This window comes from Lonchura striata, chromosome 5 (assembly GCF_050655825.1).
Source record: "Lonchura striata isolate lonStrDom1 chromosome 5, ASM5065582v1, whole genome shotgun sequence".
Taxonomy (NCBI): domain Eukaryota; kingdom Metazoa; phylum Chordata; class Aves; order Passeriformes; family Estrildidae; genus Lonchura; species Lonchura striata.
In genome coordinates, this window is record NC_140707.1 from 48,959,635 (window position 1) to 48,987,143 (window position 27,509).

The 27,509-nt window shown below is 38.3% G+C and overlaps 1 protein-coding gene across 12 annotated transcripts in view; it reads right to left on the bottom strand.

Moving 5' to 3' along the window:
• The window catches only part of RALGAPA1 (Ral GTPase activating protein catalytic subunit alpha 1), a 130,973-nt gene extending 110,126 nt beyond the window's left edge, over positions 1–20,847 (bottom strand). For 7 of the 12 annotated variants that reach the window (XM_085580495.1, XM_021542698.4, XM_021542696.4 and 4 more), the window contains exons 1-8: positions 20,471–20,846; positions 9,344–9,454; positions 8,811–8,860; positions 7,375–7,432; positions 6,679–6,722; positions 5,607–5,784; positions 3,941–4,056; positions 2,572–2,710 (exon numbers count right to left, since the gene is read on the bottom strand). In XM_085580495.1, coding sequence (XP_085436621.1) covers positions 2,572–2,710; positions 3,941–4,056; positions 5,607–5,784; positions 6,679–6,722; positions 7,375–7,432; positions 8,811–8,860; positions 9,344–9,454; positions 20,471–20,576 — 802 coding nt within the window. In that variant the 5' untranslated portion in view covers positions 20,577–20,846. Of the gene's footprint in view, positions 1–2,571; positions 2,711–3,940; positions 4,057–5,606; positions 5,785–6,678; positions 6,723–7,374; positions 7,433–8,810; positions 8,861–9,343; positions 9,455–20,470 lie in introns of all 12 variants that reach the window. The other 5 variants (XM_021542708.4, XM_021542706.4, XM_021542705.4 and 2 more) reach the window with 2 other exon arrangements.
• Positions 20,848–27,509: the final 6,662 nt, after the last annotated feature.

The following is a 27,509-nucleotide window of genomic DNA, read 5'->3' on the forward strand; positions in this document are numbered from 1 at the left end:
TGTACCTCATGACTTCTCCTAAATTAAAGATCACGCCAGTAGCATGAGAACTGTTCTTAGTAGCAGGCTCAGTGCCCAAGTTTGCCCTGCTTTCTACCTCAAGGCTGTAAATTAAGAACAAGGACAGGATTATTTTCAAATAGGTTGGAAAGATGCATGCCAGAGAAGAACATCTGGAGAAAAAGTTACTCAACTTACCAATACTTATGTTGTTTTCATCACTGTATTGTTCCAAAAATCCTCATTATAGTTGCTCATTGTCTACAGTCTAAGGCAGTCACAATAATTCTTGGCATCTGTGCACATTTCTTCTTGCTTCCCATTGTCCTCTTCTTTACTAAGGCCTTGGAAGTTTCTTGTTTACCATTCACATAAAAACAGAGGACTACAGTAACACTTATATGGAAGACTCAATCAAGATCTTCACAGAAAGAGAAAAATAGCATTTCCATAATTCTTGTTCTGGAGCATCAAGCAACAGTAGTTTGCTGTCTCAGCACTGCTTACTGTCCCTCTTGTAGCTATTTTATCACAATCTCTTCAGCATCTGCACAATAATTCTTATTCTACTGTTACTTATGGCTGTATTTATACTGGTTCTTCTCCTGTAGATGAGAAAGTCCAGTGTTTGTCTTTCCCAAGAGAACACAGCTTTGCCACAACCATCTCTCAAATCTAAATAAATGTACACAGGCCAGAAGAAGCTAGGACCTTTTCAACAAGCTACCCCGACAGTCCAATTTTAGAATAATGAATTGTGTCTGGCGATCTTTACTCTGCAGAGTCCTTCTAAGGTGCTGCATCAACAGAGAAGAGGAATAGTGACTCAAGTGATGAAATGGTAACTCAAAGCCTGTGTACAATGAATTGCTTTGCAAAGAGGAGTCTTGGACTCTATTGGCCAATAACCAACATGTGCATACAAACCTGAGAGAACAAAATCAAGATTTGCAAACAACATTCTGGTTTAAAATTGGCTAAAACCTCTGAGTAAAACTCAGGTTTCCTTAGAAAACACTTAACATTCTACTCTCTTTATAGAAAGACACATTCTTGCACCTTCAGCTTTGAAGACTGTGCTAGTCTTCACTAGCTTCCTTTTCCCTACTGCAAGATCTTGATAAAATGCAGTTGGCAAAAAAGCCTAACTTTGCCTGTCAGAAATGTGAACAAGCACTGTATCATCCAAACACTGTGATTCTGTACAGATAAAACCAACATACCCAGAGAACAGCACACTAACACCTTTTATTTTGGCAACAGTAGTTTCTCTTCAGAGCACAACTGAGATCAGCAATGGTTACATTAGAGAAAGGTTTTATAAGAATATTTAATTTACCTCAGACAGGTTAACAGAGCAAGACTGACTCTAATGAAAGGGTCAGAAGCTACCACAAAGAACTGAAAATCATAAACAGGAATCTTAACATGTCCTTTCATGACAAATACTTTGGAGAATGCCCTTCATGAGCAAAACTACTCAAGATAAAACTGCTTTGCTGTATCGTCTTGTTAGAGTTAGAAAGCACAATTACCTGTCTCAAACATTGCTAAGGCCACAGAAGGGAGGAATTTTTGACAGGAAGGTGCTAATTTCAGGCCTGACAGAGGCAAGATCTGGTTAGCACATCCTGGTTATCACACTCCCTCTGTGACAGACTGCATGACAAGAAGCACTTGTTTATATGTATATCACTGGTCAAAGAAGTAACATCCCAAGTAATGGGACAGGCGGCATCTGTGGCCACCAATGGCCACCAAAGCTCCCCCAAGTACACCTCTGTGGACACCTGGAACCGGGGCTGTCTAAAGGCAATACTGCTGTCCAGGTACTAGGACCTAGAGGGAGGTTAACAAAGCTTAGGAAGAGCGATGTATTGCTACTAGTGGATACAAAGAATGCAGAATTTAGGGGACATAAGAACATTTGGCAGAATATAAGAACTTATTATTAAAACCATCTCAGCAATTCTGATGAAATCAGTCCCAAATGGGTAAAAAGTCTCCTACCACAGGGGGAGATCTGCAACCATTGAATCACCAACCTAAGAAACCCACCATCCCAAAAGAAGAGAATGACTGAACAAGCAGACTAATTATCATACAATGCATTTAACCAATAGAAAATACTAATTAATAAGAGAATTATATTACTTGTAGCCAATAAGCAATAATTCCTTTGCTTCTAAAATGCATAAATACTGAAAAGATTTGATTGTCAACAGCAGACCTTGTGGACACAGCAGCCCTTTCAGCACAGAACTTACTTAATAACAGACGAACAAACCAGGACCTGCACCAAGCCCAGGGTGAAGAAGGCCCAGCAAGACACCGCTGGATCTACGGGTGGTGACCAGCTTCTGCTTCCACTCTTTCTCTCTCCTTTTCCCTCTCTCCCTCTCCCTTTTCTTTCCCCATGCAGTCAATGTTACAAAAAAAAGTCAGTACTGTTGAACGAGTATTTGGTCTTGCTGTCACCTTAATTTGGGCAGAGGCATCTCTCACAAATCTGATCATAACATTGCTACTAGATAAAATGTAATGATTTTTATCAGCTGTTTTAACACTTACCAAGTATAGGGTTATACAAGCTGGTCTCCTTACAGATGTTTGGGAAAATAGAAGGTAAGTAGTATTTCTTAAAATTTGAGAATAAAAATGAAAATCCCTTTTCCTGGTTTTCCTTGTTCTTCCATTCTAAACTCTTAACCTTAAAACAAGAATTTGGACAAAGTAAATATCTACAAGTTGAAGAAACAGGTAACTGATGAAATGTCCTCGTTTTTAAGTTATTTTTTTGAAACAAAATCATATATATTTTAATAAATAATTTTAAAAAGACAAAACAGAAACTAGCTGGGAAATGTCAATGAAACCAAGACCACTCTCTTCCAAAATATTGTTTCAAAATAAACATGAAGACATAAAATACTGAAACCAACAGAAATACACTTGATTTTGCAGTCATCTTGCCAAGTCAAGGAGTATACCCAAGCTGACTGTTTTTAGTGAAACTGTTTTTATATTTCAAAATGTTTAATAAAAAAAGAGTAACGACCCATGCCATTCAAATTATTTCTTTGACAAATTCTTTTAAGACATATTGACTAACAAGTATCCATATAGTCGTTATAATAGGTACTTGGATTCATTTGTGTAATTGGCAACATGAAACAAACGAATTTTTCAACCAAAAGCAGCAGAAGATACAACTCTGAAGTTGAGTTACGCAAATGTACCTTCATGGACCATGAGTGCTAAGCATTCCCCTTTATGAAATGTTTTCCTACATGGTAAGTAGTACCAAGCATGGTAAGTGCTCCTGAAGAAATACAACATGAAGTTTCCATCTTTGTTCCTGATAATCCATCTGCCTGCAGAGCTAGGTGATCTACCAAGTCTATCATAAATAATATAAAGAAAGACTCCCCTCTCTTTTTTTTTTTTTCCTTTCCCCTCTACTTCTCAATTTCTTACTCAAAGGATGAGATCATGGAATCATCAAACTTCAAAGGGAAGAACATGGTGTGTCTGAGTTGCACACCACACCATGGACTAAATACTCATTCAACTCTTCATTTTCTGCACACAGCTGATCCACTGGTTGAAGACAAAAGGACAGGGAAGGAAAGATGAAAATGAGAAGGGAGCTGAAATCAGTATTGCTAGAAGTGACTGACAAGTATTGTTTTGTCTCCATTTGCTGCAATCTGATGGAAGATCCTGTGGTAAAAGATCTAGGAATCTTCACACAGAAGACAAGGGAACAGGGAACATTTTTCTAAAAAAATTTGCTTTTTACAAAAAAGAGAGTGGCAAGGAAGGACTCTTTAAAACATTTTTATATACATTTGCAGTGTTTCAAGTAAAAAACTTACTGTAAAGGACAAAGTGGTGTTAATCGTTTCACACTTGTTTGCTTGAAAATTATGGAACGTACCTGAATTACCATGTATTTCAAAAGTGCTTCTAAAAAATAGCTTGTTAAATCTTCTTGTCCTTTATCTCCTGATTGTGGAGGAACAAGTGGAGTGATTTCTTCTAGAGTAACTTGAGCTATTTAAAGAAAAATAGAAGTACATCTAACATTTAGATTATTTCTCCTCATGTGTAAATATCTACAAAGTTATGAGAGTAGAAATGCACTGCAGCAAGCAGAGACAGCCTTTAGACAGGTAAAACAGTCCACCCATAGATTAATGAAAATCAGGAAATTTTGCCATCTAAACCACCATGGAACTAATTTTTTACACATATAAAAAGCACAGCACACAGTAAGTAGGTTTTCTCTATGCACTTTTGGAACCTACCTGCGAAATCCAAATTTTTTAAAATTTCTTTTGGAATTTATGCAAACAATACAATATACTATACAATACAATAGTATAACACTTGCTCTACACAAATGCCAAATCTTTATTTCTATCTTTCACCATTTTCCTCTTTAGCAGTTAATCAGTTACATTTCCTTTAAGTTTTACTATCTGTATCCTTCTTTGCCTCAACAGCGAAGCTAGTTCAGAGTTGATTTTTTTCCAGTTCCTGTAGTTAGATGTTCACATGTCAATCTTTGCACTTTGAATTTCAGAAGATAACTCCAAAAATGGGTTTAAGTAGGTAGCAAAATTTTACTTGCAGAGCTATCCTACCATGAAATTTGTCTGCTGTGTTCCAGCAAATTTCATTACTAGTCATGGAGACACTGCTCTCTTCTACAATCAATAAAATACTCAAATACTAAGAGAAGATGGAAAGAAGTACAACATTCAGGAGAAAAATGTTGAAGTTTTTAGTCCCATTTATGTGAATGCACAGTTTGCACTTACATTCAAAGACCCCATCCAATTGCAAATCATTAATAAATGAACTTCAAATCCACTATTGTGAATAAATTGAGTTAGAAGGCACTTAATACTACAGTGTACAAAGGAAAAGCAGCCCTAAGAATCATCTTAAGGGAAAGATCATCCTCACTCTATTGATTAGGGCCAAGATAATGATCTTATCATTAAAAAAACAAAAACAAACAAAAACCTCATCTCAGAATGCTCAAGCTTTTCCACTCATGCAAACCTTTAAGGCATCAAGTTTTGCAATTCACAAAGTCTGTTCCTTTTTGAAGATTCCAACTTGCAAGAATACCACAGCTTTAATTGCCTGGTCATATACAGACACATTAGCCTAACAACCATGCATTCTCTTGAAGGCCACGCCATCTTTGCACAGCCTGCTCCCTGGACTATGAACAAAGCCAGTGCAAGTGTTCAACACAAGCAGAATTCACTTGTGCAAGTTTGCAGTAGATGCAGGATCCTCTTGCAATTTTTAAGAATTATACACAACTGGTCAGTTTATTTTCACTCCTATGCATTAAGCTACAGTAACCTACTTGGAAGGAAAAACCCCAACAACAACAAAAAACATCTGATTCTGAAAAACAACAAAAAAGACAGAAATTGCTACAGAAGACAACCTGACAAGCTGCTAAGAAACTCATCTCAGCTCCATTATCTCCCTGGGTATGTATGTCAGTTACTTCAACTTGCCTTGTCTGTGACAAGATTTGAATTACATCAAGAATTGAGTAATATTACTGAATTACTTACTTTCTTGGACATTAAGGGGAGGATTAATGAGATTATCTAGTGTTCGGGGGCCATATTCAGATTGTGGTGATGAAAATCCAGGAATCAAGCAAGAAAACATCCATAATTGTTCTCTACTACAGTTATTTTGAAGTGCTTGCAGCCACAAAAGAAAGAGACGCACACCCTCTCGACGTATCTTAAAGGAAAAAACATGGAATAAGTTATCTTGTGCCAGAACAAACAAAAAAGCATTTTCATTTGTCCTGGAGGAAGAAGGAGAAGGGGAGAGATAAAAAAAAAAATGAGGACAGACAATATGACCCCCAGCAATCAGCAGAGCAAAACTAACACATCTGCTGCTCCTGATGAAATGCAAGGACAAGCCTGGCACCTTCACTGCTGTTTGCCTCAAAGAATTTCTCACAGGGGTTTCTGTGAAAGAAGAGGAACAAAACCAACACATCGAATCACTTGCTTGACTACACCACTGCAAGATGCCACATAAGTTTTTCAGATAATACAAAGACCAACAAAAAATTTCTAAATATATTCATTAACTGTAACAATAGAGTGAGCGAGCTTTCTGCACCAGAAGGACCAATTCTACCTTCTTCCATTTCTCCTTCAAAAAAGGTAATAGAGTCCTAGAGCACTCCCTTCCCAGCTCTCATACTGGAGAATTTTGGTACCAGAGAAGCCTGCAGGTGGTTTACAGAGGAGTGGTGCAGCTGTTTTGTCCCAACTATTTAAAGTACTCTACCCACCAGCAGGCCTCCCTGACATACATAATCTTCCACTTCCAAGGTAGCCTGAGCCCCAAAATCACCTTCCTTGCCCTAACAATGAACAGTAATGCTTACTACTTTGTTAATGCAAAATCCTTTAAACTGCTGGCGACACTACATAAACACATTCCTACTGTGAGTAGCTTTACTGAGATAAAGCTGATGATTTGAAGTCATTCTTTTAGGACACACAAGTCAAGATCCTAGTTCTCTTTCCTGGGTTTTTACTGTAAAATTTTGCCCTTATGTTCTTATTTGTACTTTTAAGTATTGTAGACAAAATTGCATGCAACTTTTTGCAGTACCTTTAATGAATTTCCAGTGTGAAGAAGCTTCTTTAAAATTAACCCTAAAAAAAAAAAAAATTGTTTGCTTTTGTTATTTCTATATTAAGTAAAATGTCAGAGTTCTCGGTCAGACTTGATAACGACTTTTAAACAAGTCCTTGGCAATCTCCAATTTAATCTTGGTGACCTTGATACCTTCAAGCAACTGACTCAATGCCAGAAGGAAAAAAAAAATCAAATATCACCTCTCATAGCCTACTCATAGAATATTTTTCCCCAAAGATTTTGAAATGTGTACATTAAAAATAAATCAAGTCAACACAATGCATAAAAATCTGCATTTACTAGTTACAAATACCACACGTCAGTTTTGAAATGCATTACTAAAAGAAAGAAAATATGGAAAAAAATATTTAAAACTCCAAAGTTTTCACCTGTCCTTTTTTTTTTTTTTCAGCCACTCTTCTATTTCTATATTCCCAGATATGAATCTATACAAAAGAGTATTCATTACAGTAGCGGGGCTTTTTGTCTGTTTCTTTTATTTTCCTTCACCTAGCTTGGAAATTTCTCTAGACCAAGTTTAAGCCACTTAAGCTTTAAGGAAAGGGAGAGGGGGAGAGGGAGGGGGAGAGGGAGGGGGAGAGGGAGGGGGAGAGGGAGGGGGAGAGGGAGGGGGAGAGGGAGGGGGAGAGGGAGAGAAAATCAACTTACCAATACTATGAAATTGCCACCTCTGATGAATCCTTTCAGGAAGGAGCTGTAAAATTTTCTATAAAAAAAAAAAAAAGAGCCCAAGGATGTTTGTTGCAGATACCATTCTTGAAAGACTAAACAGCCCTTTCACAAAGGCCACAGATCAGAAGCTGAAATTTCCCACAATGCTTTCTTTAGAAGCATTGTTGTCCTTTCAAGGTGACCCCATTCATAATGTTAAGAAGCCCAAAGGCTCTGACAGCCCGTCTGTAAGTCCTGCACTGGAAACTTCAGATGTTACTGCAGGTCATCTGGCTCCGCTAGCTCTCTCACACACACTGCTGCTTACAGCATAGGGAATGGAATAGGACCAGTGTCTGTCTCAGTTGCTCTGGTTCACAACAGATTGCATTAAGTTATTTCACCTTTCTTATGATTTCAGTTAGGATGTTCAGCTGTCAACTTGCCTCTGTGGCACAAGCAAACATGTGCTTCAGCCTTCTCAACAGAGGGGTAATGAACTGTAGGAAAACAGTGAAGACAAGACCTCTACAAATAGAATGGTCGTCTCCAGAAACAAGAAGCAAGTTAGTTACTCCAAATCTGCCATGTAAGACTTGCAACATTTACACTAAGAGGCCTTTGCAACTTGTAAATAACCTGATTCTTCCTGGCTGTGGCCCACCAGCACACCGTGCAACTCCTTCCAAAGCACAGGTCACCTAATATTCCTTTATGCAGGAACTAGTGAAAAAATGAACTAGCTCTCTTTCACATCCACGAACACAACTCACCAACAAATAAATAACAACTGAATTTACATGCAACCATGTAATAAGCATTGATCAGCTTTTAGTCTTGCATATTTTTATGAAACACAATCCTTATTCTATAATTAGAAGCCTCCATCAAAAAGTAAAGATAAAAACTTGACATTCTAAGCTATTTCTAAACTATAGTATCTGCTTATAAGTGTTCTGATTTTATTAAATTATTTCATTAGTGTCTAATTCATCTTAATTAAGTCAAGATATGCTTTTGGAAAGAATATTGTGAAATGCAATTTTCAAATAATGAATATTTTTAAAAAGGATCTATAAAAAAGAATTCTGCAGCAGCAATCTATTATGAGAAAAATCAGAGATAACATGCAATCCAAAGGTCAAAAATATCATGACTAAACAGAGATCACCTTTCTACAAATTTCAATGTGTATAACATATGATGGTGAAATACCAGTACCAAAGAGCAATCAACTATCAAGAGACACAAAAACATCTTTTTCCACTTTAGACATCTTCTTGCAAAACTGCAAGTCAAACTTTTATTTTTAAAACAAAACACAAATTCAGCTCTATGCAAAAGTAAGACAGAATGCAGTTAAATGCAAAATGTACTTACAGATGACCGTAGAATAATAGGACTTAAAGCAAAAAATACTGAAAATATCTCACCTCAAAAATAAAAAGAATAGAATCCAATTCTTCTCTCTGAGACTTGTGACCTAGTTGCAAAAATAAATAGTTAAAATTGTTAAATATAAAATGCAGTTTCATTATGAAAACAAAGATCCTTAAATGTCTTTATACAACCATAACTTTGCATTGCTTCTTCAAAATAAAAATGATACACCACAAATACAGTTTATAGCAGCGACAATTTGCATAACTTCCTATTAAGGCATCCACAACTGGGAGAGATTAAGTTACACAATATCTTGTTAAAGACTAATTCTGCAGAATACAAAGTATAACACCTTAAGAATCCTCACTTTGCAAAAGGGTGAACACAGTCATCGGAGAACATCACCTCCACTTGAATGCATCTCTCACTGCTCTCCCTTCACTTGCAAAGTTAGTCCTTAGACATATTTCTACATGGATAATGTCATTTGTGACCACACAGAGCTTTGTTTTTAGCATCATGCTTTATTTCCTAACAAAGACACAAGCATCAAGACAAAAAGAGTTCTGTCTGAAATACTTACCTTTTTGTTTAAGACCCACTTCAATAGTCACAAAGTTTTCAAAGAACACATAATATATATGTGAAAAATGTACGTCGAAAAACTGTTTGAGATCAATTGATTCTGCATTGTCTGAAAAACAGAACAAAACATTTATTATATTTATTTCAAATATTCAGAGTCAACCATTACATACCATTATCCAGCAGTAAGAACTGAAGATATTCAGAAGAAAAAATATTGTTTTTAAAATAAATAACTAATTAAAGAAAATATTGAAGTTTTCACTCTTTACACTGAGGCTAATGAAATTCAGCATGGCATGCCATAAGTGCCTAGTGAATTTTAAAACAGGAAGCAGCATCTTCTTGCACACCCATTGTTTGCATGACAGTAATGCCAACAAATGCCAGTCATGAACCCTAATTCCATCAGAACTAGCACTGTACAGATTAATCTGGTTTCAATTGTTAATTTAATAGAACTAAAGCTCATGACACGGCCCAAACTCTACAACAGAAAGAACATCACAATCTCCAACTGCAATTACTAAGCACAACTAAGGGTACTAAAGAAAGAAAGAAGGATGTTAAGCGAGGAACACATCTGCTCTTTAGATAGATAAACTGGGAGGATGCAAACAGCAGCACTGGATTCCCACTGTTGCCTTCTTACTCCCTCCAAGTTCCAAGATACACATTACTTTCTAGTCTGGCTCGGTCCCTGACACTCCTTTGATTGTGTGGTCTAGGGAAATCAGAAGATGGGGTCTCAGGGATACCCTGAGGCAGAAACATCACTATAAGTACAGGGGAATGTGCTTACTTGTGTACCCCAGGAAGCTTTCCAGACTCTCTTCCCACAACCCTATAGATGGTCTTCTGCAAATTCCCGATAAAGAAATACACAGTGATTTATCTAGATTAATTTCAAAGTGATCACTTTAAACAATCAAGCCTTTAGTACACACTATCTAGACACTCCCTGTCCTGTTATGCAACTACATAAGACTTGAGAAACTAGGTGGACAAAACAATACCATGGAAGCACAGAGGAAGACAGCATTTTAAATGACAAAACGCTCCTCTTTCAGAATACTGATGTGTAACAAACAAAAACAAAACATGAAGAAAGGTGAGGCAAACAAAACCTTTATATTCATTCACCAGCTGTATACACTGAAACACCCTCTTTCACTGTGTGTATATATATTCTAAAAAGCTCCTTCTAATTCTATATTGGACCAGAGTTTTTAATCCTTTTTAGAATGACATCAATCTTTATCATCTCACATAATTGGATATACAAATGGTAGAGTATAAAGTCAGGAACAATGAACTGAAAGAATAGCCAAAAGCATGGTGTATTTTCAGTTATGCTTTCTTATATAGCTCTAGAGGACTATTAACTCCATTTTGACATAAATTTTGTTTAAAAAAGTTTCTAACACAGATTTAATTTTTGCTGTATCACAGCATTCTGCCAACATCTTGCATAATGACTGTAGTAGAGCCAGGGTGCTCTTGGAGTAGATAGTGCTATATCAGCATCCAAGATCAACCCTCAAGCAAGGCAGCTCAGCAGGAATAAACAGCAGTCCAGAGCAGCAGCCTGACCAAACCCCCGAGTTTGCAGAAACTGCCACACCACCTACAGTTCAGCAGCTGAACTGCTACAGGTCAGAGATGCAAATGATAAAGGACAACAAAAACCAATTCCACTTCAAACAGGCTAAATGATGATTTTCATTTCCTCAGGGAAATGCACACGAAATGGAACTATGACTAGAGCATAGGCACTACCATTATAACCACTTCCACTCATGGACAGAACCCTAAGTGAGTCCTAGGCTAGGGACAAGAAAATACTGGAAGAAAAATCAAGAGTTTGAGATGGAAGGATTAAAGAAAAAAAAGAAAGCAAGGATTGAGGCTTTCAGGAGAAAGAATGGTGACAGAAGATATCTTGTAGCCCATATGTTTATAGGACTGTATAGGGATTGCATGTAGACAGCAGTGGAATAGTTCACTCAATGCAAAGGTGCAGAAAATACTAATTCTAAATATAAAAGGTATAGGAAGTAGTTAAACAGGGTCTCTTCCAATCAAAACACAGGAATGCTGCATTTTTGCAGGCATGTTAAATGCTTTGTTTCCTGAAACACCTCTCATTCTTCCCTCAGACATGGGTCAACTGAAGCAGACCAACAGAAAAAATCCCAAATGCCTAAACCAAATGTATTATTTTAAACACTCAATCTCAACACAACAGTCAGTAATTTTTGGAGACACTATTCCTAAATTCATCAGGTAACAAACTGAATGCTTGTCTACATAACCAGCTGAACAGTGGCTGTCATTTTGCCACATAATTGCATATGCACAGCTGGTACTGTGGTAAGACACTCTGCCTTTCAGCAGAAGGTGAAGTGGAACTTCAGAAGTTTGTTCTTTTAAAATTTTTTTGTTTGTTTGTTTTGGATTTATTTAAGAAAAATGTGTCAAACACTTCAAAAAATGCTTGAAGGAGCAGTGGTAGACCTGTATTATTACCACTAATACTCAATAAACATTAAAAGCATACCTTCAAAATACATTTTTAGCTTGCAAGAGTAGGAGAAGAGTAAAAAATTCCTTGACTTTGCAATTTCTATAGCAAATGCAGTTCACTCTGATTCCTTTCCAAGATTACTACACTTGATAGCAAAATCAAAAGCAAGTTTTAAAAATTGAAACCAGTTAACAACAACTGTATTCTGTAATAAATACTATTGCTTAAGATAGAAGAAAATATAACATTTTATTTATTGATAATTTTATTCTTTTATTATCTGAAAATAATACTTTTTTAAAAGCCCACTAACTCCTTTTGTTAATGCTGAAAACTAGCTTTCCTCCTAAGGGAGGGAAAACAGTTGTTCATCTGACAGGTTTGCCACCTACAGCAAAAGGGAACATCTGCTCATGATCAAAGGACACCTATAGTGATTCAGAAAGCTGCTGGTGCAAAAATATGGAACCTTGCATTTGTTGAGAAGTTTGAAATTCATTAGGAATACCCTGACATGAATTATGGCAAGAAGAAGGGCAAAAAATATCAGATACAGCATGGAGATAATTATGTACACCTTAAGAGGGCGTGATCTGGCCACCTGAACACATCATTCCCTTTCACAGCTACCTCTATGCTGAACACAATACACACGAGTAATACATGGAAATAATACTGCTCTCCTTAATTACTGTACCATTAAAACTTCCAGTTACATACTGCTGTTATAGCTTTCTTCCTTAATTAAGGATTTGGATTTTTTTTCCTAATGTCTCTAAAATATTCAGTTTACCTCTATCCTTGTCATCAGCTAAACAAACTGCTCTTCAATTTTCATGCCATAACCATTTTCTCCAACACCATCTCACTGTCTCTTCTCTATGCTCTCTCAAAGTATCATTCATGTTGCATAGAGGTAAAAGTAATTTTCTCTACAAGCAGCATATCCTTTTCAGACAGCCCTGAACTGGGAATTGCAGGAAGTTGTTCCTCTGCTTCAGCTACTTAAATATTTTGTCTTTTTAAGAAGAAACACGTATCTTTTTTTTTTTTTAATGTGAAGTGGGATTAAACAGAAATGGACTTTCCTCTACAACTTCCAATACATTCCTATTTTTAAATTTTAAACAAAAGAACTGTATATTCTTCTACCACAGATCATGTAACTAACACAAACTAATGTACTCCTTGTGTTCTTGTTTCTATGTCCAAACTGGGAGGAGGGAAGGACTCAGAAATACATCTGGCACCATATAAAGTAGTTGGAAAAGTTCCTCAGAATGTGAAAGGGAAAAACGGGATACTACTGTATTCCAAAGGGAGGTAAAAACTGAAGTTTCTACTATACAAAGCATAGTTCCAGTAAACTAAAATCCTGATTTTCAGCACTTCATGAAAGCTATTTGTCAAGAAAATGGAGTTTTCTTCACACTTTACAACAGCAAGAAACATGGATCTTTGCTATTTTTTCCTTAATAATTTTCTGTAATTTAAGAACTGGTACAAATTTGATCTCCATACTAACTCTGTTCAACGGTGCTTTTTAAAATTTTGTTTTGTTTTGGCGGGGTTTGTTTTAAGTTTGATATTTTAATTGTTTACCTTTAAAGTTCTGTCCTTGCGGAAAAGCTCTAGCTTACTTGCTTTACAATATTTTAATTTCACACAGTATTTTGTCTCTTTGTGCTTACATGTCATTTTCTCCTTAAAACAAAACAAACCCTGCCAAAACAGATTTTAGACATATATTTTAACTTTTCTGAAAAGAACTTTCATCAGTTCACACTGCACTGCTGAAATTTAAGAAAATAGTCTGCATTATTACAGATTAAGCTATGGCTAATTTTATGTTCTATTTTAAGAGTTTCAGAATGGAATACTATGTGTATATGTAAAACTGTCAGAGCACTTAGTATAATGAAAACATTATCCTGTCTTATTGCAAGACTTACTGGCTCTTGAGTCACTTTCCCTCACCCTTACCAAAACCCGATCTGACAACTGCAGCAAACAATGACCTGGACGATGGCCAGAATTCGGGATCTATTTCTGTAAAGCAGAGGCCTGCAATGGCCCGACACGGTAAGTATCAACCCCTGTAACAAACTGGTGCCACTAGAAAGCAAAGATTTCCATGTCCTCAATGGATAATCAAACTTATTAATTCTTAATTCTCCATGCTGAAAAATTTAAGGGTTTCTTTACAGCGAAACAGTAGAGAGATTTGGTTACATAGGGACTGTCACGAATAGAAAAGCATGTCACTGAGAAAGGTTAAGTGGAAAACCTCGGCAACTAACTGATGGCTCTGGCATAGTTAACACTGTCAAAGTGAAAGAGCCCTGATAACAGACCACAAATGCAAGTCTATTACACAAAGGCTTCAAAATAGCCCTTACTGTTTCAGAGCTAATCAACAGCTATTTAGCAAAACCATTTTTTTTAAAAAAGGTAATTTTGTCAAAGAAAATATTCTTGAAGGTTTTGGTATTGAAAAAGGAATGTAACTTAAAGAAATCTTATAATGGACTTCTATTTTGCATCAGACAAGTCTGAACTCCTGATCACAATATTTTAGATACAAATTTTTTAAAAAAATCACAAATTAATAAGTACCAATCGTCTGCATACAGACTGGTAGAACACCAGTGCCCTACAGGAATGAGCAGAAGCAGCTGACAGCTTTCCAAGCGAATTCTCTATGGGTGCTTGCAGACTCAGAGTTTCACTCGTAAACTCTTAAGAAATACTTCCACAATAATTCACACGTGTTCCAGAACTTAAGCTTTTATTTAAGCAACTTCAAACACTTCCATAGCAATACACATATTTTAATTCCAAACTGTCAAAGCCAAACCCACACAGACCATTCCTTTGCAACCAAGTGGTCAGAGCCTCCCTTTTGTCTGCCCTGGGGCTTTGATCTGGCTCCAGCCCTCAGCCTTGCAATTCAGCCGCCCTGGCCACTGCTGAACGCTGCAAGTCGAGTGTAGTACTAGTCAAAATAGTAAAGCAGAGTAAATCTTCCCCCTCTGCTCCTGACCAAAACATAACTTGTTCAGGGTTAAGTCAAGACTGACAGAACATGGAGTCTTTACACTGCATTCAATCCACATCCAGATCCCTGAGTTACATGAGCAGTGACATGTTCTCTGCGGTTAGACTAACCGGCAAAGAAAAAAAAAATCTACAACTCTTGCAAAAAAAAAAAAAAAATCTTTTCACATCTGCCAAAACTCCAGGCAGCTACTTTTGTTGTAGCTCCTCATTTGCTGTCACTTTAACAATGATAAAACATTTTTCATTTATGACTGAAGTTGATGATGTGAAATACCAATGAATGCCATCCAGCTGAAGCATTAGGGCTAACTGCCAGTGAAATAGATTTCTAAAATTAAAATCCCTTTAAACGAATGCAATCTCTGTTTAAGTGAATTGTTTAATATTAAACAATATATCAGAATGGATGTCCAGTGCAGTCCACTTCATTCTGTCCTATGTAATTTGACTTTTCCCTTTCAAAGACTATTTACATGAGATGTCCAGAGCTAACCAATCACCAAGAATAACAAAACAAAACAATAATACAAACACCCCAAACTTTAGATACACTGTTTTCTTGCATTTTGCAAGTATTTTCTCCATGGTTCCAGAGATAAGAGTAGTTTTAGATATTAGATGCAAATAAAATAATTCATGAGAAACAATGTATTCCTTTTTTCTTTACTCTGGATTAACAGATTACAAACCTGTAACTTCTACTCTACAAAAAAACGAAAAAGGAGAGGGGAAAAAACCCCCAACCCAACAAGAAAGCGTCTTAAGAATTCAGCCTTAACAAGAAAATTTTGAACCCATAGATTCACTTGATTTGCTTGCATACTGTAGGATGTTACAGAAATCATTAAATATTTAGAGATTTCAGCTTTTAAAAAATATATACATTTAAAAATTCAGACTGAACCTTCAAATTCAACAGGCTTAGTCAAACACCAACATATTTAATGTCAAAATGAAAAGTCAATATTGTTTAAGTAGGCCATTATGAAGGGTAACATACCTAGCTGTCTTAATTATTTATAGAATGCTCCAAGCACTGTTTTAGCAAAAGGACATAAAATCCAAGATCTGATGTTTGAAAGATTACTAGCACAAACTTTTATAAATTACCATTTAAAAATCATAGAATTTTAGTTTGATGTTGAAGTCTGATCAAACAGTGCACATATAGATAAGAATAATGAAATATTATTTCCACTTTAATGACCCTAAAAATTGCAATTAGCTGGTAATTGACTGGAGATTGCTAATATATATATATATGTAGAGATATTTTTTTCTGGAAAATCATTGTACAGGCAATACCTGACTCTGTAAGGTACACAGTGTGCCTCCCTTCCATCAGCTAGAGAAGCCTCAGTGATCACACCTGCACCACTGCAGCCTTCCTTCCAGGAAGGCCCCGCCGCTGCCATGCAGACCCCAAGGGAATTCTGGTTGACACTGCCGCTCCAGGTTGGGATGCTCCAGCTACCACAGACACACACACTAAACACAACTGTCACAGCGTTTCCAGCATACAGGAAAACAAGGCAGCAGAGCAGTTTGCTAAAAACTCAGACACTGACCAAATCAGCATCAGGGAACTGTACAAGACTCTCAGGCACTCCCCAGAACTGAGAAGAAAAAAACAAATGGAGTGGGGTAGGGCAAACACTTCCCTACGGGAAGAAATAAATACATCTCAAAAGAATAAACTTTATGAAACCAGATAGTTACATTTGCTTCAAGATAGATACTGCAGCAACATAATGATGAAAAGCAGATTACCTTTGCTCACACACTGCTAAGTCTCAAGATATGAGACTTCAATCTTTACAATTCTTCTTAGCATTTCTAAGCAAGAATAATATTTCTTACTACTTAGAGTCTCCTAAAGGCTTTAACCTCTACTAAAAAAACCTTATACTTGTGACATGCATAAATGTGTCATATATTATATTTACTTTAACAAATAATCTAATAAATTCTGATTTAGTCACTTGAATTTCACAGAATTTTCTCTGGTTCTTGACTTACAAAAAAAGGCTGAATGGAGCCAACTGAAGCAGATCAGAGAACCAGAGACAGAACACTGGACTGAAGTGGCATAGAGCAGTTATCTACTAAAGAGTTTCAGAAAAAAAAATAAAACAGAAAAAACAAAAACCAAACCCAAACGACAAGAAATGCATTTCCCCCCAGCATTCCTATAACTGATCACTAGCCTAGCATTCAAGTGCTTTCCAAGACAAAAATAATTTCTTGTAACTTCAAATTTGGTAGGCCTTAGATGTTATTAGATGTTAATAAATGTTATTTCCTATACTTTTTCATATATGTTTAAGTATTTTTCATCCCCTCTCCCTATACAAAGGAATTTTAAAGCTTTTAGTGTCTTTCCACATTAAAGTTTTACCCTCATCTGAGTCATTCCCCTATCTAAATCTTCTATACATTAACTATAGCAATGAGACTCCTAAAGCTGCAATGATATTTGATAAAATGGTATGTCACTGCTTCACAAAAGACACAGTATTATCCATATATTCTTTTGCAGACTGATTTGCATTTTTTACTAAATTTAACCTGAGCTGCCACCCATGGCAGGATACTTTCCTAAAAGAATACAAATCACTGCACTCTAAGCTATTTTGTAAAAGACATTTAAAAGATTCCATCTAATGTACACTACTCTTAATTTGTTCAAAATAAAAGTCACAGGCCTTTGTGCTATCAATCCATTTAGCTTCATATTAGGTGCTTTATATTGTTCAGTATCTTCTGATCCTTACTAAAAGTGGCATTATACTAATTTAAATATTTTTAGACTATATGGTGCATGACTTACACTATTGCCTTGGAGGATGCAACTCTCAGTGTTGTACCATAATTAATTTTTTGAGATTTTTCTTTGGCTAGTAGACAGCCAGCAGTCTATACTTCACAAGCAGGCACCTCTATTCATGACTATTATATTATTTTGGCTTACTGGAGAACTGCTGCTTTGGGTGCCTTGGTAAAATAGCAGGAAAATGAACTAATACTCCCTTTCCTTGCCTCAAGTCGTAACCATGAAACCAAGGCCATACCTGTTTATTGTTGTTGAGCAAAGACTAAAATGTACAGCTAAAAAAAAAAAAAAAAAATCTGGTCCAATACACCTGGAAGGTCTACTGAAAGTATTTCAAATTAAAGAACAATAGAAGATTTTCTCCTTCTCCTGGATGTGAAACTGCAGAAAATTCTCTTCCAGATAGTCTTTCAGTCACCAGCGTGCAGAGGCTAAGAGCAATAAACAAAATAAATAATTTTTCCTTCAGGAAGATGCTGAACATAACTGACCTGAGATTTCTTGCCCTATCCCCTCAGACAGTTTGTTGGCAATAGCTAACATAGCTCCCCTGAACACATGGGAAATATGGCAGTTATTATTCTGGGAGAATATGGTCACTGAGGACAAAATGTGCAGTACTTCACTGCTCAAGCTGTGGGATGGTGCCTACATCAGAAGCCACCTCAGGAACCAGTCTGTCTTACGTGTCACCTTAATTATTTTTAATCTGGTTCTGAAGATTAGTCAAAGAAAGAACTGCAGAAGAAAGGGCACAGAACTTATGTTTTGGAAGCCACTTGAGGCAGCAGAGAAAGGATTAAGGCAAGGAGGTGACCACACCAGAAGACAGACTTCAAATAATCTGCTGTATACTTCTCGTGCCCTACAGTGGGAATATGTATGGAAATACCTTACTCTTCTGCCCTAAAAAGAGGCTTTGTTTTTGTATCTCATGCACCTAAGAATATCTGACAAAATAATGACAAAAACTTGCAGATGTATCCAAAACAGAAAAGCTGAAGAGTACTGTTCCACCTTTCCCTAATTACACAGTGACTCACACCCTGTGTTCTCACAAACTTGGAAAATGGATGATGGGAGCTGTAATTCAACAGCTGAGATACACACAATGGGAGGGGACGAGGACATGAAAACATCCCCAGCAAATTTAGTCTGTCCTACAGCCAGTAAACAGAAACCTTAGATTAGATAAGAATGTCTGCTTGACATAGCTTATGGCTTGCAACTTACAGAAGTCATCCAATTATTAAGAAACTGAAGAAAAAAAAATATTGTAAATAAATTGCAAGCAACATAAATGCAAAATTTAGAACAGATCATATCAAAAACATTTAAGAATGTTTTGCAGATTAAAGCAAAACTAGAAATATTCAATATACTTTAGCCAGGAAATCTGAATTCAGAGGTACTTAGTTTCTTTAGAATGTTTTTTCCTCTTATGTTTCAACTGAGGAAGTAGCTAAAAACCAACAGAGAGCAAGCCACAGCTGGCCCAATACAGCTAGTTAGGAAGAGCGGTACATTCTGCGTGATGCAAGGGGATGCATCTGACTTCTGAAGTCACTTAGATAGCTGCACAACTATTCTCCATTTCAAGTCTAGATAATTACTATGTTGCATAAAATAACTCATGAAGCAGCAGATGGTGCAACATGGGAACACCTGTTCCTTTAAACACCAATACAAAACAAGAGAGCAATAGCCGTTTTCCTTTGAAAGGAAAAAATCTAGCTTTGGAGGACAAGATACATAAATACCACCAGACTGTGGGCAGAAGCCAAAATAATCCATTCAGCATTCTGTGCTAAACACGGAATGCAATTGCCCTTGACCCAGCCCTGTTCACGTGTTGATAAACTGTCAGAAGCAACACACGCATTTGCAGGACTGAAGCGCCCAAAAGATACTCCAGAGAAAGCTTCTTTTTTCAAGGACAGCTCCATGACAATGACTTAGATTTTTACAAACACATGCAACTAACAGATATCTTGGAATGGTTAACTAGGTTTGTTTTTGTTTCCCCCTGGTTTTGTTGTTTTTTTTTTTTTCATTAGGCAATTATGCCGTGTAATCACAATTTCTAATTCACTGGTCAGGTTAAATGGCAGTTCACATGCAACTGCGGCCGCCCTTCAGGGCTTGTGTGTCCTCCTTTACCAACTAGCAAACCAAAAGTGTTTTAAATCTGACTGTATAGAAGCTCATTCACATCTACGCTAGTGAGCACTTACTACTGTAGCTCTTACCTTGAAAATGTACACAAATATAAATTGTTACTGTAAGACAGGAGTTACAGGCACTATTTGCGTTCGCCAGACACTTTTATTCATGCGCAGCAACTTAGCACTTTGTGTATTCTACAGCATAATTCACATGGGAAGAACACCACTTTTTCGCCTCCCTGCACAGTTCCCAAAGCTATTCCACCTTCCGATGGAAAGGTCCGCGTCTCAGTACAAAAGCGCCGAGCGAAGCATCCCGCGGGGTCCTGCAGCCCCCGGCACACTGCTGCTGCAGTCTCGCCCCGCCATGCCGGGCAGGGGTCTTCCCCCGCTCGCCCGGTGGGTTTTCTCGCCCGGGCCGAGCCCCGAGTCCGCCTCCTGCCCCAGCGCCCAGATGATAATTCCGAATTCCCGGTCTTTCCCACGCCGGGACTCGCGGCCCGGCCGACCCGCTCCCTTCCCCCCTCCCGGCCGCCTCACCGATAAGGACGCGGAGGTGCTTGAGTCGGGTGAGTGGGTCCTTGCGGGTGTCCAGCACCTTCTGCGTGGATTTCCGCACGTCCCCGTGCGGCTTCTTGGAAAACATCCCGCCGGGCCCGGCCTCGGGCCCGGCCCCGGCGCCGAGCTCCAGAGGCGGACAGCGGCCTCCGGATCTGCCCGCTCTGGGGCCCCTACATAGCCAGGGGCGGCAGCGCCGCCTCCGCCTCCTCCTCCCGACTCGGACTGCGATGCGGCGAGGGCGGCGGGGCGCGGCGCGGAGCCAACTCCCCGCGGGCCGGGGGCCGGGCCGGGCCGGGCCTGGACTCCCCCTCCTTCCTCCCTCGCTTTCCTCCCGCTGCTTCACGACAGCCGTCAGGTACGACCCCAGGCGTCCCCATGGCAACCGCGTCGCGACGTCACGGCGGCGCTGCCCCGCGCACCTCCGGGGCGCGCCGGGCGCGGCCGCGCCGCCCGCGCTCCCCCGCAGCCCCGGCCGGGCGCGGAGAGCCGGCGGCGGAGCAGGGCATCTGGGGACCCGCTGCAGGATCCTCTGCGCAGCTCGGCAACAGTAACTGGGGTAGGGAACTGTGCTTCTGCTGTTTGTAAGCGAAGTGTTAAGTTATCCCATTACACAGCTACTCTGGCTGTACAGAGACACTGCAGTGTAAGGTGGCAGTAAGGAATTAAAATCCAGGTGAGGACCGTATTCACCACGGCAGCGACTCCAAACCTTCTACTCAAGCCTCAGTTGTGCAACCAGCAATGATGTGTCTCATAGTTCCTCTTTCCACACCGATCCTCAAAGTGCTGCAACTCCTCATGCCGAGCTCCTGCCCAAAGTTGCTTCTCCCCGATTGCACTGCCTGCGCCTTCAGCTGCACTGCTGGCATCGAGACCGAACCATCAGGCACATCTGGGTCCTGCACGAAGGGTTGAGGCATCCTCATTTCTTCTGTGCTCTCTAAGGATGGTCATGCCCCTTCTGCTCCTACATCAAAGCCAAATGAGCTCAAGAGAACACGTTTGGCTCGGTCCCACCATGCACAACCTCACAGCAAGGCCAGCAATAGCCAGGAAAATGGATGAGGTGCCGTATCAACTCTTGCTGAGGATTGAGTTACTAGCATTAAAAAAGTCCCAAGTTTCTCCTAAGAGTTTGTTTGCATTCATGAGATAGAGAATTCATGGACTTTCCAAAAGACATCTGCTGTAGTATCATTTAGGATTCTTTCCACTATCTCTTTGCTTGGACATTTTTAAGCAGTCACTGGTTCTCTGTTTTGGATTGAGGATCACTTCTGTGAGCTAAGAGTCTGATTGGAACAGCTGGAGTTTTTAATATTGGATCTATTTCGTTATTTGAGGCTTGTTTTAAAATTCAAAGAATTCTCAACATTTACAGACCTGTCACATAAATAACATAACCCAAGTGTTTAAAATAATGATGAACAGTAAATGTTAGAAGCACAAGGGCAGTGGGAACGTCAGCAGGGCATCAGTGAGGGACTCAGTGTTACTCAGTGTTGTCTGCCTGCTTATGTGGTCTGCCTCAGAGCATTTCAAATATTCTACCATCTCTGTAAATGAGATCTGAAGATTAGCAATGTTAGGTAACAGTTAGTATTACAATTATTTAGTTTACTATAACACAATAAGTACATATTAGCTCTCTAAGATCTGACAATGATACATTGATTTATGTGCTTTGTTTTCTAAATTTCATTAATTCTAAACACAATTCTGCACATTGAAAATCTTTGAGATATCTTTTTGTTGGATAATTTGCTTGTTTTTCCATTAATTTTTAGATCTTTAACTCAAGAGAAGATTAAAAATAATAAAGACATCACTAAAATATTAAATGGTAGGAGGGAGTGGTGTTAACCAAGATAATAATGGCTCCTATAGAAAACCTCCTTGTGCAGGCACACCGGGCAGGAAGGGCATGTTCTGTGCACTGGAAAAGCCTTGATCTTGCAAAGGCTTGACTTTGAAGCATGTGACTTTGGTTCTTTGAATATGCATGAAGGACAAGTTTAGAAAAGAGCAGGATTAGTTAGGCAGAGGTTAGGTTCTGCTGCATTGCAGGCTGCTACTACTGTGCCCAATTCTTCGCATTTCCACTCTGAAGAAAGAACTTTTAAAATATTTCTGTCCAGATGCAAGGGTACTGTCATAACTAAGTGTAACTGAACTTTTAGAGGAGTACTGTAGACAAATGCTGCAGAACTTAATTCCCTCCTTCTGTGAGCTGTCATCAAGCCTGAGAGATGACAGCTGTCATCAAGCCTGAGAGAGTTCAGAAAGCATTTAGATAATACTCTAAGGCACATGGTGTCCCTCTTGGGGATGGTCCTGGGCAGGGCCAGGAGTTGGACTTGATGATCCTGGTGGGTCCCTTCCAACTCAGCAGATTCTATGATCTCTACAGGGCCCCATAGGACACTTAAAGTTGTAGGGGGCAATTGGATCACATTCATACCATCAAAAAACTTCTCCCAGTCTATCTAGGATTTATGATTTCCTAAGATTTCAGCTGTTGCCAAATACTTCAGAAAACACACAGGTATTTTTTAATGTATCCTAGAGAGCAAACACCCTTCAGGTGTGGCCTAATTCAACAGTTCAACATGACAAATGGATATATTATGTTTTGAATTCTTGGATACACCTACAGATATCTAAGTTTCTGGAATTCTTGCCTTACTAATATTTATGTTAAGGGTATGTGATTAAAAGTGAGTTAAAATTACTCAGATTGTTAGTATTTCCCATCTTTTGGGTTACTAGTATAGATCTTAAACCTTTGAGGTGTATGCACTGAAGAGCTATTTGCCCACATGGTCCTTCAAGAGAAGAATAAATTTAAAAGATTTTTTTAAAGGTGTCACTGCTTCTGATCTTTTCATATTTAGATTCACAGTGTCCTTCCTATGAGGGTTGTCTTGCTTTTGAGAAAGAAGGCTCTTTAAATTGTGCTGTGGACCTATGAGTATGTGGCTTTGTCCGTGCAGCAGTATTCCTGTTCATTGTACATAATAAATTTTTATTTAATTTACTTTATGAAAAAGGCCCCCAAAACTAGATATTTAAGTTTGAGTAGTCAAAACCACAGTTCTGTACAATTTAATACTAGTGTAACATATTGATATTAGAGATTTTGCTACTTTCACCTAAGCAGTCAAATATCAGGATCCTCTAATATTTTTCTAGTGTAATAATAATGGAACAGCTAGCTATCCCTTCAACAAAATCCTCTTCCTAATAAGATGATGGTTCCCATGATTTCCCACTGCATTTGCAGAACTCTGTATCTCACAGATAAAATCTGGAATTTATGTACTTCTGTGTTTAAGGGAAGGAGCTTTTCAGAGTTTATACTCTGCTTTTATGTCGTTAGCAGTGTATCAGCATTAATATCTCTGTGTTATACAAAGACAGAACACTGCAGTATTTCCAAGCACTGAAGATCACAAGTTTGAATAAATTTTTCCAAGAACTACAGAACTCATGAAGCCAGATTTCCTCCAAATTTGTATTCTAGCCACTGAAAGCCATTACTTACCTCCCTTCACAACCATAACCCTTTCTTTGTTTAGTCCTCCCCTACCTGTTCAGGATGAGCAAGAGGCTGGACTTCAGTTAAGTCTTAAACTATATGTGTAGTTTATCCCATCCTCAGTCCAGGGAGAGACCTTCTGTCAAAGGGCCATTGAGTCTCAGGCATGACTGATGAAATTACATCATCCCATTGTGAGAAGCTCTGCCCAGGGGGAGAAGCCAAACATTCCTACCTAGATAAAAATCTGAGATTTGGAACACCAGGAGGACTTTTTTCCATCAGATTCCCAGAGGAAGACCAGGCCCATCTACACCAGCACTGGACCTTCAGAGGTAAACTATGCCTTCTACAGGACCACTGCTTCAACAGAACCACGTCTGTCACTCCAGGAGGACTGCAGCCACCATTTAATGGGACTGCTGCCAGCACCCTGATCAATAAGGTGTCAGGTTGTATTCTGACTCTGTCAGTGGTGTGTTTTTTTTTTTTTTTTTTTTTTTTTTGCATTACTGCATTGTTATTTTAATTTTCCTAGTAAAGAACTGTTATTCCTATTCCTATATCTTTGCCTGAGAGTCCCTTAACTTCACAATTCTAATTTGGAGGGAGGGGGTTTACATTTTCCATTCCAAGAGAGGCTCCTGCCTTCCTTAGCAGACACCTGTCTTTGCAAAACAAGACACTGTCCCTTGGACAAAAGCTAAGTGAACACATATCCCTCTCTGGGACATTACTAGGTTTTGTTCCAAATGCTGTTTCGCAGGACATGAAGAAACTTGGTATCTTTAATACTCATGCTCTCATGTAATATAAGATCAAAATCAGACAATGGCTTCAAAAGTAGCAGGGAGAGTGCAATTGAAAAAAAAAAAATCAACAAACCTCAAACCAACCAAATAAACCACCAAAACCAACAGACAACCATTACCTAAGTTTTGTTTCCTTAGCATGCTAGGATTGTGTCAGCCATGTTCAAAGAACAGAAGGTGTAAAGGGCCTGTCACAACCAGAAACTTTCATACACGTGGAAGTTATTTAAAAGTCACCTCCAACTCACAATGTTTGAGTTCTAATGTAAGCACTAGCACCCATATCTGATAGGAAAGAGCTTTTGAAATGTGAATACTCTGATACAGTGGAAGTTGCAACAACTTTTCTTTTAACCAAAAGTAACACGCAACCACCAAGATGTTTTATTTTTCTTTCTCAACTTCTGAAATAGTTTTGCAATATTGACAAATGCACAAAAGAAACCCTGTGCATGTCTGCCAGCCCCTAGAGGAGAGAGAATTTTGTACAGAATTCTGTTCTTTCTATCAAAGGAAACATTTTGCCCCAATCTCTCCTGTTATGTCACCCACAGGAGGAAAATGGATATTTTGGAAATAGGTCATATCTCTTTGCGTTTATTTTGATTGGTAAAACTTTACACCTTTTGCAGCATGTATCAAAGTATTTTGCCTAAAAAAACCCCATTATCAGAGGAATGAACTTCATCCAATAGCCTTCAAACACAGCTCATAACTGGTACTCCATGACTGCTGCTTTAAATTGCTGCTGATCTTGACTTGCATGCAAATAGTCTTTTCAGAGCTCTTGTGACCTACCTCCTAATATTGCACTTTCAAATTGAGGGTGAAGAATTAGATTTAATAAAGTATCCAGAGTATATTTTTTTATTGATAGAAAGTGAAATAATTTTGTTTGCTAGAGTCTAGAGACCCCAGGGCAACCACTTCTTTTTGGCTAATAGGTTGCTCTTTGGCACCTTTGGAGGACCTCACCCCAACAGCCAGACTGATTGATGACCAGTCCACCAAGACTACCAGTCCAAGATGCTACATCTTTGAGATGGGAGAGACTCCAAATGAGAAGTTATTTTCAACTCATTAAGATATAGTGCACTATACTGCACACATGGTAAAATTTCTTTCATCCCTGCTTCTCCTTCAAGGTTTCATCTATACCAGTATCCTAATGACTCACATTATATATATATATTTCTGGTTTCTCCCTTTACAACCTCCTTCTCGTCAGAAATACTCAGTTACTATGCAACTACTCACTACAACAAAAGCTGGCAATCAGGTTTATAATCAGAAAGTCAGGATCTGCATTTCAGAGTCTAAAGTGATACATACTCACCGCCTCCATTCCATAAATTAGGTGTAAAATTACAGCTTTCCTCCCTAGCTTTTTCTAAAGGTGTCTAAAACTGGGAAAGGAGATACCAACATCTGTACTAGCCAACATTTTATTTATAATAATTGTTATTGCATCCAATTTTTTTCAATGCTAGTTTTCCAGATTTAATTTTTATATGGTTGCCAGTTATCCCTGTTAAAAAAGTATCTTTCTGATTTCTGGAAAATACCACAAACTGCGCCCCCCCACCCCCACGCTGTTAATCCCCACCTCTCCATTAAATGCAGATCTGAGCAGATGAGGATTATGACAATCACCTTCTTAATAGTTATTTTACTCTAATGAAGGGCATAAGTCATGATCCAGAAAAAAAAAAAATCACACCTTTATAGACACATAACACTTGCATTTGCTTATATTGATGAAATGGTCATTCCAGAGACTGGTGCTCTGGTAGTTGGCTGGATTCATAAATGTATTTATACACACTAAACAAAAATCTTTGCAAGTCCTCTAACAGACCACATAGAATTTCATCTTTCCCCACCTCTTCTAGCATTTGCCTCTAGAGATCTGATTAAGATAGGTGCTGTCACTTTATATGTTAAGGGCTTGTAAGTGATCCGATAAATTAGCTTTATAGTCTGGAAATAAACTGTACGCTGTCATAAGCCTTGTGCCCATATGTAGTGCCCAGAAGTACCCTTTGCTCTTATGTTTTCTAGCACTCCATTTGGACAGTCAAGTTAACTTCAACCAGTACTTTTTTTTTTCTCCACACAACAGATTGCTTTAGCTGGGTAATCCCCCCCTCTCCTGGCTATAAACAGAATAGAACCATGTGGAGTTGTGTGTTATTAAAAAAAAGTTTCTGTCCTAACTCCTTATCTTGGTTGCTTATTTCAACCAGGGCATGAAAATTTTGATTTTCTTCTGGGGTTTATTTTTAGCTCCTTTAGACCTTGTTCCAACTGTTTGAATAGGAAATAACAATCAAGCCAAAGGTTTCCTGTTTTCCTGCCATTCCTTTCCCTGCAACTATTTCCAGTAGTTTTGTTTTGGTTTTGTTTTTGTTTTTTGGTTTTTTTTTTTTTTTCCTAGTCCAGAACCTTTGATTTCTAGTCTTTTTATCTTCCTAATCCAAAAGGAAACACTTGAATTGGGGATTGTTAGACATTTTTACTTCTGGTTTTGTGTTTTGTGGGGTTTTTTGTGTGTGTTTTTATTTTGTTTTTTTTTTTTTTTTTCCCTTTCTGAATCCCTATGGATATCTTGAAAGAAAATTCAGATCCAGCTGATGAAGTTTCTAGGTTTTCTTCTGGAATGTCTCCT